The sequence below is a fragment of the Panthera pardus genome, unplaced genomic scaffold, assembly GCF_024362965.1.
Source record: "Panthera pardus isolate Hobbes unplaced genomic scaffold, ASM2436296v1 HiC_scaffold_15, whole genome shotgun sequence".
Classification (NCBI taxonomy): Eukaryota; Metazoa; Chordata; class Mammalia; order Carnivora; family Felidae; genus Panthera; species Panthera pardus.
The window spans coordinates 52848464-52860734 of record NW_026526710.1 but is presented as its reverse complement, the minus strand read 5'-3'; the positions used below and the strand labels follow the sequence as shown (position 1 = coordinate 52860734).

At 55.4% G+C, this 12271-nt stretch overlaps 1 protein-coding gene across 50 annotated transcripts in view; it reads left to right on the top strand.

Moving 5' to 3' along the window:
- CELF4 (CUGBP Elav-like family member 4) overlaps positions 1 to 12271 on the top strand; it is a 298339-nt gene that overhangs the window by 271150 nt on the left and 14918 nt on the right. For 10 of the 50 annotated variants that reach the window (XM_053902625.1, XM_053902606.1, XM_053902604.1 and 7 more), the window contains exons 8-11: positions 650 to 799; positions 4528 to 4593; positions 5596 to 5679; positions 10655 to 10738. In XM_053902625.1, the coding sequence (XP_053758600.1) occupies positions 650 to 799; positions 4528 to 4593; positions 5596 to 5679; positions 10655 to 10738 (384 nt within the window). Of the gene's footprint in view, positions 1 to 649; positions 800 to 4527; positions 4594 to 5595; positions 5680 to 10654; positions 10799 to 11345; positions 11491 to 12271 lie in introns of all 50 variants that reach the window. The other 40 variants (XM_053902630.1, XM_053902647.1, XM_053902629.1 and 37 more) reach the window with 11 other exon arrangements.

Sequence of the window (12271 nt, the reverse complement as noted above, 5' to 3'; positions counted from 1 at the left end):
GTATTGTCATCTGACCCTGACTTTACCCTTGTCACAATGAGCATCACCATTGCCTCCACTGGAGGAGGCCTCAGTGTCTATTTGGTGTATGAATAGGGCTGAGTCTGGACTTTGCAAAGGGCTCTCTCCTTATGTGCAAGGGAACATCAGAATTAAGACCTCCTCCCACCTGAGTAGCAAAACTCCTTCATGGGGAGCCAGATCAGCCCCTCAGTGATGCAGACAAGAGAGCAGAGCCAGCAACTTAGTAGCCCCGTAGTGGCTAAACAAGGACCAGCCCATCCTGACTTAGCTGGGGTGAGCAACATCCACTAAAAAAGACGAAAGGAAGATTAAGTGTAGTCAAAGTCAAGGACACTGAGAATAGTTTATGTGCTGCAGGTCCAAGGCCATGCTGCAGTCACTGGTCAGGGAAGCCTTCTTGGGGTGGGCCAGAGTTGGACTCTGCCTTGAAGGATGGATACAGTTGGGATGAGTGGTGTCACCGTGAAGGGAGATAACCCCAGGCATGATTCACAGATAGGACTGACTTGGGAGGTCTTTTCCCAGGCCCTTGGAGCCAAGGGATAGAGCTCCATGGGTCGGCCTTCCTCACCTTGGTTCTGCTTGCCTCCCCTCCTCTTCCACCCCTCTGTACTTCTGGAACCAGGTGGCAGCACCCCTCCGGGCATCACTGCACCAGCTGTGCCTAGCATCCCGTCCCCCATTGGGGTGAACGGCTTCACCGGCCTCCCCCCACAGGCCAATGGGCAACCTGCCGCGGAAGCTGTGTTTGCTAATGGCATCCACCCCTACCCAGGTAAGCACATCTGGCAGCCCTTCCTTCCCCACGCAGCACATTCCTCATCCATTCTGTCCCTGCCCTTGCTTGTAACAGGGAACATGTGGCTCCTACTCTCTGCCTGTTCCTTGGCAGAACCCCAAATGTGATCAGAGAGAGCCAGCCTCTTGCCCTCCTTCAGGGAGCCCCTGGTTGGAGAGAAGAGACCAGCCCATTCCTGGAGCTCCGTCAGGAAAGAGAAGAGAACAGATATGGTTGTACACTGACATAGAGAGGCTAGTAACTGCAAGTTAATTGAGAGTGAATTTGGCCCATAGGAAATGAGTGGAGAGAGACACTAAAAGAATAGTCATACTTAGTGTTAAGTAGGAAAAAAATCTCTTATATGGACGAGGCAGAGGCATATAGATTTGACATTTTGACTAGTACATACTAGTTTGGATCTGTACAAAACTGTGGTTGGCACTTCGGACAAGTGTGTCAGAACCATGGATAGCACCCCAGTGCTTCTTGCATAAATGCTGGCCTACAAGACCCAGGAGGCCTGTTCCTGATGCACTTTGTTCCTCTCAAACTTAGCATGTCTCTTGTGGTGAGAGTACCCAGCTGCTTGCAGCAGCTCCTCTCTCTGGCCTTGAGGATGGACTGACTTTAGAGCAGGGAAGCTGGGCCTAAAGCCCTAAGGGAGACTGGCAAGGGGCAATGTAATAGAGATGTGAAGAGAGCTGTCCTCCTTCCTAGAGGGCAGATGGTTACAGTACAGAGTCCCTGTAAGTACTAGTAAGTGCCCGGTCTGCGGCAGATGAAAGGGGGGTGGGGGGCTCCAGAAGGAGAACAGGACATGGGCCTATCCCCTGGGAGGTCAAAGCCAGTCAGGAACACAATATACATTGACAGCATAATGAGACAGTAAGGCAGAACAGAGCATCATCAGGAGCTTCCTGAGTAGGAGGCCCAGATCAACTTTAACAGATGGATAGGAATTAGAGAGGTGAGGGCGAACGAGGAACATAGTCCTGTAGAGGAGGCTGTCCCGGAGGCCCAGAGGCAGGGGCCCCTTCCTGGCAGGGACAAGGGGTGGTAAGGAGTTTGGCCCAACTAGGACAGAGGAGGTCAGATAAGGGGGCAAAGTAGTGCCCTCTACTCTGCTCACCAGAATCATCTGTGTGTCTTTGTGAAATCACAGAAGCCCAGAGATTTTGATTTCAGTGTCTGGAGTGAGGCCCAGACATCCATAGAATATGAGAGTTCCACCAGCAGCAGAGTGCAAGGTCACTGTGCTAGCAAGAAATAGAGACTTTCCTGACTTTGACCTTGGAATTGTCTCTGATCTGATCCCAGAGGCTGGGATCTGTCTGGATCCCCACTCACCACCCTGGGCCGCCAGGGCCGGCCCCCTACCACGTTGCTCCACACTTCTCCCCTCACTGCTAGGAGAAGCCAGAGAATCCCAGAGTAAAGGGGCAGGGCCAGAGGATCTGGACTGTTGTTGAAGGATGAAGACTCCAGGCTGGCAAGGGAGGCAGGGAGAGGTTCGGCAAGCCAGACGTGGGAGAGACCCCACCAAGCTCAGGTTCTTGGGCTCCTCCCCACTCTGGCTCATGGGCTGGGAGATACAGTCCCCAGCACATCTGGGTGGTTTCATTTCCCCCCCTCCTCCCTGCCCGCAAGCCCATCTGGATCTCTGGATTTTGACAAACCTGTTTCTTCCCCACCCCCACCAGCATCTGTGAGCTGTTTCCCTCATGGAATTTGGAAATGTTCCTCTCCCCCATTTGTAACAATCTGCCACATCCCATAAACAATTCCCTGCCAGAGCAGGGGGGAGGGATGAGGGAAGGAAAGGAGAAAAGTAGTACATTAAAAAAATTAATTTACCATCTTTAAATGCGGAGTTTGGAGCTGCTATAATGAGCGAGATCCTTCAAAGTGTTCACTCTTTGGCAGTTACTAATGAGGTCATTAAGCAGAGAAGTAGAGAAGGGTCTCAGAAATGTTTTTCTCCACTTCCTAGCCCCGGGTAGCTTCTCTGTCCTCCCCTCTCGTTCAACAAGATCGTGTTGGAAGCACTCAGTGTGGCCTTTATTGCCACATAACACCCCCGAAGGGGTAGCTCTCACAACTGCTAAGGACCGTTCACTCCTTACATCACAGAATGTGCTCAGCACTTGCTATGATTCTGGCCCTGTGCTGGGTGAGCTGCCATGTAAATTGTGCAGGTGATATTTTGCATAGGCCATCCAACTGGCCAGAGGAAGAGACACCTTTTTCTAATTTGCATAAAGGCACTTTGTGTTTGAGCAGCTGGGAAGACTGAGAGGGCAAAGCTAGACATGGCTCTCCAGAGAGCTGGGGCTGGTAGAGGAGTCAGGCAGAGGGGGCAGAAGGGTAGAGAAGACCAGCCCGACAAGCATCATCACCATTACCACCTCCCCACCAGGAGCTCCTGGCTCCAGTCTCCGACTCGAGGGAAATAGACGGATAGGGTTTTGTCCTGGGACAACCCCAGGCAGGAAGGGGCCTGCATCCTGACCTGTCTTCAGCTCCCCACTCTGAGCAGTCCCCTCCTGGGCCCAGCTCCCCTGCAGCCATCTACGCTGTCTCCCAGGACCACTGACCCTTGGATTTTCCCTGGGCTCCCCTGCAGCTCAGGTGCTGTTGTTCTAGAGGAAGGTTACCGAGAGGTTTAGGGACAAGAGCTTGGAAGGGAAGTTTGGGAATTCTTCCTGGTCTGCAGGCCCCAAAGCCTAGCACTACCAGCCAGCTGGCTGGCCTAGGTTGCCAGGCAGATATAAGCCCAGATAATTGTCTTCTTGCCTTGCTGTGTTATCCACTCTGCCTTGGACATGTTGAGGCTGGATCTGTCTGGGTCCCCATTCACCAACCTGGGCCTCCAGGGCCAGCCCCCTACCACGTCAGTCATCAGTGAGTGGCCTTGGTCACCAGAGGCAGTGCCCACATTCGCCGGGCTTTTACCCACAGCACCTGTAGACACAACAGAGGCAACAGAAATGGGCCAAGCCTTTGCTCCAGTCCAGCTTCCCCAGGTTGCTTGCAAGAGTATCAACCTAAGGCTCCTCTCTTTACACTAGGCAGTAGACAGCCCAGACTCACGAGATCAGGTGGGAGGAAGGTCCTTGGTCTTGTGGTTCTTCAGTTTTTGGGGCCACATGGGGCAGACCTTATCTGTGTGGCCAGTTCCTGCTGAATGTGTCTCAGGCGTGACCTCAGAGTGCAAGGCCTCCTTGCCTTGTGCAAACTCCCTAAGGATAAAGGAGAGGTCCCTGTGTTTGAGCAGCACGGGTGGCCCAGGAGGACAGTGTGGCAGGATGAAGCCTCCCATGCCCTTCATTTCACCCAGCTGGGATCTGCCCCTGACTTGTGTTGGGGATAAGTGAGGAGGAGACCACCTTCTTGGTAACCTCTAGCCTCCTCACCCGTTTTCCCACAGCCCTTGTCCAGGACCAGGTCGCTCAGGTATCTTCCCACCAAGCCCCTCATGGTGGAGCCCTCCTCTGGCATCTCCTTCCCGTCCCTTCACAGCCTTTTCATGAGCGACCCACCCCACCCCACCCCACCCCAAGCCGGCTGCAGCCTGAGTCCCCCAGCACCCAGGCAGGGTGGGAACAGACGCCACAGTGGCTGGGAAGGGCAGTGCAGCCGAGGCATCATCTCCCCGGGCACGGCGGGGGAGAGGCTGGTCTGGGTGGGCATCGCTGACTTCTGCTCCCTTGGCTCCCCTGCAGCACAGAGCCCCACCGCCGCGGACCCCCTGCAGCAGGCCTACGCTGGAGTGCAGCAGTATGCAGGTCGTTAGTATCCTCACGTCCCCACACCTGGGGCACCAATGCCCCCTTTCCTCCCCAGGCCTGGGCCCCGAGCTGGGGAGGGGAGGGGGGGGAGTGGGAGGGGCGGGAAGGGTATCCTGGGAGAGGACCCGCTCCCCTTCTACGAGCCCCCAGCATTCAGGCAGAGTTTACTTCTGATGGCCGGTACCCTTTGCAGCGGTGGGTGGTCAGAACACACACACACACACACACACACACACACCATAATCATCTCTGCCCAGCCAGTCTCCTGCTGTCTGGCCAGGTCAGAAAGAGCCAGCAATATCTCTCCTGAGGGCAATATGGAGACTCTGGTGAAGCTGGCCTCTCACATCTGGAGGTCAGGGGAAGCTCTCTCACCTGCTGGGACCCTTGAACTCTGACCTCAGATCCTGTACCTTTGGAGGCAGGCCAGGCTGGGGACAGGGACTGGCCATTCCTGTTCCACCTCTGACCCTTTCCAATTGAACCCAGAAAGTACCAAGTTTGGCCAACTGAGTCCTTTGCCCCTGAGAACCACCCCCTGGCAGGATCCCAGAGGCCAAGCTCATACGTAGGGTGGCACCCCACCTCCCACACAGGTGCCATCTGAGTGGGAGGAGGGTACAGGTGCCAGAGTCAGCCCTGGCTCAAGGAATGGGGATTCCTGGTGGTGTGGGTGATCTTGTGCAGGCACTCCAATGTTTTTGATGGTCCGTTATTGTGGATTATCCACAAATGCGGTTGCTCCATCTTTTCAGAATAAGCTTGCCTTCCCCCAACTGCATGCACGCGCGCACACACACACACACACACACACACACAGACACACACACACACACACTGAACTGGCTTTATCTTAAGTGGCTAAGCTAAAACGCCCCTTTTGGCTGGTCTGCTTTTACTGCTCAACACTGAAGTTTCTCTCTTTCTTCCTGCCTCTCACTCTGTCTCTCTCCATGTCACTGTCGCTGTCTCTCCTCTCGCCTCTTCTCTTTGGCCCTCCAGCAGCCGCCTACCCTGCTGCCTATGGTCAGATAAGCCAGGCCTTTCCTCAGCCACCTCCAATGATCCCCCAGCAACAGAGAGAAGGTGAGTTTTTGAGCTGGGGCTCCTAGGCCCCTCCCCACCCCCTTCTGTCCCCAAAGGGGCTGCTCACCTGGGCCTTCGGCTGGGGTGTTTCGTTTGAAAGGTGACCATGTTTGTGTGTGGTGTTGAGGAGGGTGAGGGAAGACAGCCCGATCGTGACGTGGCGCATTTTCCAATCCAAACATGGAGGTGGGCTTCTCAAGGGCAGCTCTGGAAACCCAAGTGGCAGGAGGGCAGGAAGGTGGAGCCCTGGAAGAGGTGGGGGTCCGAGAATCCCCCATCCCCTGATGGGCAGGATTTGGCCAGTGGAGAGGAAGGGGAGAAGTAGGAATTCTCACCACGGGGCCGGAGTAGGGAGACCTGTTCATCACGGACAGGAGAACTTGTATCCTCTGGGTGCTCCCAGCTGGAGCTCCCAGGGTGAGACTCCACAGGCAGGTGCGGGAGTGGGAGTGCCTCTGTGCAGCCTAGTGGAAGGAGAGGTGCCTGGAAAGTCACATCCAGAGGCCCTGGTGTGCACAGGGCAGGCAAGGCCAGTGGGGTTTGGGAGGCTGGGATCTGATAAAGACCCTCAGTGTCTTCCTGTTCCAGAGACTAGAGACCCACAGGGAGCTGGATAAATAAGCCCACCCTCAGGATTCTGTGGGCATGCTCACAGAGAGCCCAGTGGGGGGGGGGGGGCAGGGATACTAACAAGGTCTTGCCTTCCCCAGCCCATGAAAAGGGTTACCCACCAGTGAGGCCACTGCATCTGTCCCAGGAGCCCATTTGGCCAGAGGATTCCGATGGTCTCCAGATAAACAGCTCATAGTCCCTGCAGCATAGGTCCCCAGAGCCAGGAGATGTGGGTTAGCCCTGGAAAGGACCCCGGAGTCTGCTAGTCTTAACGCATTGGTCTGACGGGCCCCAAGCATGCCCCAGATGGCTGAGAACCTGGACTTCTAAGCAAATCCATCTGGATCTGACTCCCAGTTTATGGCCACCTTCTTCCCCTTCCCCTTGATGTCCTTACCTATAAAATGAGAACAGTGAGGATTAGTTGCTAGAGAAGCATGAAACTCAAAGCTCACGTCTGACTCAGAAGTCCAGAAATTTCCTATGGATTTCTCGCTGTGCACACAGCCTTTCCTTCACCAAACCGTCATCCCTCCAAAGTTGTACATGATGCCCACCACCCCAGTTGACACACACTGGGCAGCTCCTGAGATATGTGTCATCACCTCTCCACGGCCAGGAAGGCCAAGCTACAGGAACCCAGAGGAGTGTGCGGTGGGGCCCCTGCCCACAGCCTGCAAACACGGCCTGCTCTGGCTCTGTCCGGAGTGACATCTGGGCCCGCTGGTGGTGAAGTGGGGGCAGGGGGTCCAGCAGCCCTGCCTCCACCAGAGGGTCCCTTCATTGGTCTGTGGCCCTTGAGCCTGCTTTGCTCCTGCCCTCCTCCCCTTCAGTCCAGCTCTTCCAGTGCCATGTCAGTGAGAGCAGAGCCATGAAGGGTAGGGTCGAAGAGTCCCAGTCTTGTCCGTCCAAGCCCAGACCAGAGCACAGTGCCCACAGGCACTATCACCCCACTGGCCTTAGGCTGACACACCCTCAGCCCGCAGTCAGTGCCCTGCATCACTCTGGCCTGTGGGCTCAGGGGTCTCTAAACTCTGCCACACACACACACACACACACACACACACACGCCTGCAGGTCAGTGCTTCTCTGACCAATACACAGGTTAGCCCCTAACCCTGGCCTTAAATAGACTGAGACCCTCCATCTACTCCCTGTTCGTCCTCTCTTACACTCTGCACCACCCCATGTATCTCACTCTGCACTTCTCATACCTTCCTTCCATCTCTGAGCAGCTTCAGCTCCCTACCCCTGTGCCCAGCTCCCCAGACCAGACCTGGTGAGGCCAGTCTCTGCTCCAGCCACCTCTCAGTTGCGGGATCTCCCTTTATTGTCCACACTCTTCCTGACGGGAGCACAGGACGAGCCACCATAGGAGAGCAGGGCATGGGGAGGGGTGAATCGTGGACCCAGATGTGTACAGAACCAGGTTTCATACAAGGGTGAGCTCATGGTGCTGGGAGCCGGGCTGTCAGAGAAGGCTTCGGGGGCCTTGGAGGATGAGGTCTTCAGCACATAAATATGGACAGACAGACATTCAAGGCAGGGAGAACAGGAACAAAGGCATGGGTGCTGCAAAGTATGAGGTGAGCCTGGGCTTGGGGACGGGACCAGGTGGGGAGACAGGACGGGGTGGGCTGCAGCCAGACCAGAGTCATGTCCACAGTGTTACATGAAGCACAGGTGAGAAAGAAGGCTGTGTTCCTCCAGCCATGACAGTGGTTGGCCCTTTCTGTCATGGTTACCACCCCCTGTGAATGTCACTGACGTACTTGGACACACTGGTTGTGGGAGAGACCTCCTTCCAGGACCTTGTCTTTGAGCTGAGCCTGAAAACCAACAGATGCCTGAATTCCTGGAGGCTCTCAGCTCCACAGATGGGTTGAGGTTACCCTCGGGGCTGCTCCAATCCTGGCTCTGCCCAGGGCTGCAGTGTGGCCAGAATAATCACCTCCTGTGTCTGGAGCCCTGCTTCACCATTTCTCAGAAGGCTGGGTGGGACCAGATTGATCTTACAGTCCTGCTGGTGATGCCATCTGGATGATGTACCATCTGTGGATGAGGAAATGCAGGAAGGGCTTGGGGGTGGAAGACAATGTGTGTGCTCCCTCTGGAGGGGTGAGGGGCAGGGGGCTAGGCTGGGGCTGTGAGAGCCATTCCTGTGAAGTTCAATGACACACCATACTGATGGGATGAGCCTGTGGGCTCTGACCTTGAAGGCTCTTTGAGACTTTAAGTTGAATAGATATAACATCCACATAAAGCATCTTGTCGAACTTGAAGTGAGGGTCCCAGGTTCAAGGCAGGTGGCTACATGGGGTGGGACAGTGAGGGAAGCCTGAAGAATGGGATGGAAGGAAGAAGGAAGGCAGTGCTGGGGGAGGGGTAGGAGGGCAGGAGAAGGCAAATGCCCCTGCCCCCTACAGCTCCCAATCTGACTGCAGAGAAAACCTCTCAGATCGAAAGGAGAAAGAGCCTCAGACCACAGATTGTAGACTTAGGGAGCACTGGAAAAGAGAAGGTATGGGGAGAATCTGGGTGGGAGTCCTGGAGGAGGTGTGGCTTAGATTAGGCCTTCAAGCTGATTTCTGCCCGGAGGGGACTCACATCTAGCTGGGGACCATCAAGGGACGCATTCAGAGTATGAACCAGTGAGAACATGGCATGGCTGGAGATGGGGTAAGCTTGGGGGATTCAGCAGCAGGGACCCCTGGAGATGGGTGAGGGAGCATGCTTGCGTGAGTTCTGAATGCGCCGTCAGCAGGCACTTTTCCTGGGAGACAGTGGTCCAGGAAGGAGAGGCTGAGGGTGGGAGGCTGAGGGTCGATGATGCAGGATGGGGACCAAGGACCCAGGAGGTCAGACACTCAGAGGGTCGCTTTGGTGGTCAAAGGGGTCTTTGGAAGGAACAAGAAGGAGAGTGAGGGTCCAGAGACTTGCTCCTGAACTGGGTTACCTGGCAACCTCACCTGTCCCAGAGAAGCAGGATGTGGTTCTGGCCTTGCAGCCACACGCAGCCCACATCGATGCCTTACTACCTTCACTTTTGAGCTCATGCTTAGTCTCAACCAGTCTCTGGTCAGAGCCTCGGTTCTTCTACGTCTCTAACAAATGCAGCTTTGCATGGCCTCCACAGGTTGGAAACCATCACTGGAATGACCACATTCTAAAAGGTTAATAACACATAGCATACTCTGTTTAAAATGGCAAGAAAGAGATGAATCATCTTGGAAATATTTCCATTTCAAAGTTAAAATTGAGAATTATGGTTATTTAAACAAAACATAACTCTTTAGCTGTTTGGAAATTTTAGAAATCCAAAGGCTTCAACAGTGTTCAGGGTTTCTGGGCACAGAGATTTATGATAGGGAGAGAGGAAAGCGCAGAGTTCAGAGGCAGATGGCCTGGGTCCATATCCTGGCTCTCTCACCTCAGCCGTGTGATTTTTGGCAGGTGACTTAACCTCTCTGGGCCTCCGTTTGCTCATCTATAGTGGGAGTGATGACAGTACTTGCCTCAGAGGGTTGCTAGAAGATTCAGTGACATAACCTACATATAAAGCGCTTAGAAGAGCCTGACATGTAGTTCACACTGTAGAAGTGGCAGGTTGTTACCGCTGTCAGGAAATGGGGAGCCCCATGTAATAAGGCTTGCGGGTACCCCGGCTAATCACGGAGCCGCCGTGCCGTGAAACCCCTCCTGTGCACCTAACCTGTCGGAGGAGGCTAGAGAAGTCCTGATGTCTGCACTCGGGACTGGGGCTGAGAGGTTGGGGCAGGGGAAGGTTGGGCATCAGGTGGGAAGCAGTGGCTGCGGATTTTGGAGGAAGATGGGCCAAGCAGCAGCCAGCCAGGAGGTCCCAGCTGGGGCCTGCCTGTGGGACGTGACAAGAAGCTTCTCACCTGGCACCACGGGCCTGCTGGGCTGCCCAGGGCCATTCCAGAGCAGACGCTGGGCCGGAGGGCGGCCGCCTGGCCTTCCCCAGCTCTCCCTACTCCTGCCTGTCCTCAGCACCTCCTCTCCCTGGCTGACCAGGCCTTGGCACATTTACCCCCTTCACTCGTCAGCTCTGCCCCTGGAGCGAGTTGCCAGGCACCATCTTATAGATCCATTTTGCAGCAAAGGTGACTGAGGCACAGAGAGGTTCAGTGACTTGCCCAAGGGCAGGGCGGAGACCAGAGCTCAGGCTTGGGGCTCAGCAGTCCCCACTCCTCCATGGCCGCCCTTGGATCTTGGATGAGACCCCCCCTCCCAACCTTGCCCCCCTCCCTGCTGCCGCTGCCTAACTCGCTCACCTCTCCTCTGTCTCTCTCTTCCCCCCACCCCGCCATCCCTCCTCCCTGCCCCACCCCCCCCACCGCAGGGCCCGAGGGCTGTAACCTGTTCATCTACCATCTGCCCCAGGAGTTTGGGGACGCTGAGCTGATGCAGATGTTCCTCCCTTTCGGTAATGTCATCTCCTCGAAAGTGTTTGTGGATCGGGCGACTAACCAAAGTAAATGCTTTGGTGGGTAAAGATAACAAACCAACTAGCTTCACCCAGGACAGGGCGGTGCTCGCACCAATTTACCGGTGTCCGACTGCTTTTAACCTGCTCCTTCACATCGCCCCCATCCCCAGGTGCTCCCTATGGCCCAGCCCCCAGCCTCCACCTCCCACTCCTCTTCTCTCTGCTACTGTTCTTTTGGCTTCTTGGCTTTCCCTGCCCGCCCGTGCCCCCCCCTCCCCCATCACAGTCCAAGAGACAGGTCCCCCTGCCTGCCACAAGGCCCAGTTTCCACCCACTGAGAAGGGGAAGGAGTCACCTTGGGCCAGGGTGGTGGAGGCATCGAGCAGAGCCCATTCTCCCAGCAGCTCCCCGTCTTGCAATCATAGAGGCCCCGGTGGATGCCACGCATGATCCTTGGGGTGGGGGGTCTGCCCAGCTGAGGCCCCTATCCTGCCTGCCCCTCGGCCTCCTCTCTGTCCTGCCCCTGCCGCCCTTCTCTGTCTACCCTGCTCTTTGCTCCCCTCCTGCCACCCACTGAACCCTCCTTCCCCCACCACTCCCTCAGGCCACCAGAGCCACATTGCTGAGGAGTCAGGAAGAACAAACTGGTCCTGCCCTCAGGAAGCCTCAGGTCTGAGCTTAGATGAAAATCATGCCTACCCCGCAGCACTGAAGTCTGCAAGGCACCAAGTAATGGAGCAAAGAGAAAGGCAGGTGGATGGAAACAGTGAGGAAGGGGAGGGAACTCTGCAGAGGGAGAACAAAGTGGGTGTGGGAGCCTAAGGACAGTGAATGAGGGAGCCAGCAGGAGGCTTGGGGAGAAGGGATCCTGGGAGGCCAGCTGTGAGGGAGGGGCTGTGTTGGGGGTGCTGACCATCAGACGAGGATGCTCCTGGGATGGAGGCAGAGGGAGATGAGGGGAGGTCCTTGAGCTGAGAGTAATAGAAGGAAAATACAGCTTTTAGGAAGTGTGCGTGGTGGCAGGATGCTAGACAGGACGGGGGACTTGGGAAGATTTGGAGTATGGTTGTCAGATAAAATATAGGGTTCCCAGTTAAACTGGAATTTCTGATGAACAATGGATGCATCTTTTGTGTGTAAGTATGTCCCAAATATTATATGCAATATGTTCCATGCAATATTGGGGATATACTTACAGTAAAAAAAAATTCATTGTTTACCTGAGATTTCAATTCAACTGAGCATCCTGTGTTTGGATTTGCTGCAGACCTCCTGGAATTCGGCCTCTCCCACACCTCTCCCCTCCACTCCTCCTTAGCTCCTCTCCTGCCTCCTCTTTTGCCTCTATTAGCCGTGCCTCCGCGGCTAGATCCACTCATGGGTCCCCAAGGAGTGAGGAGTCCAGTCCCCAGAAGAGCCACACATGGGACCAGAGCTGGGTCTGCCAGAAGCTTAGCTCTCCAGGTCGAACCCCAGATCCCGGGTCTGTGAGGACAGAGTAGGGGTCTGTGTTACCTGGGGAACCCCGAT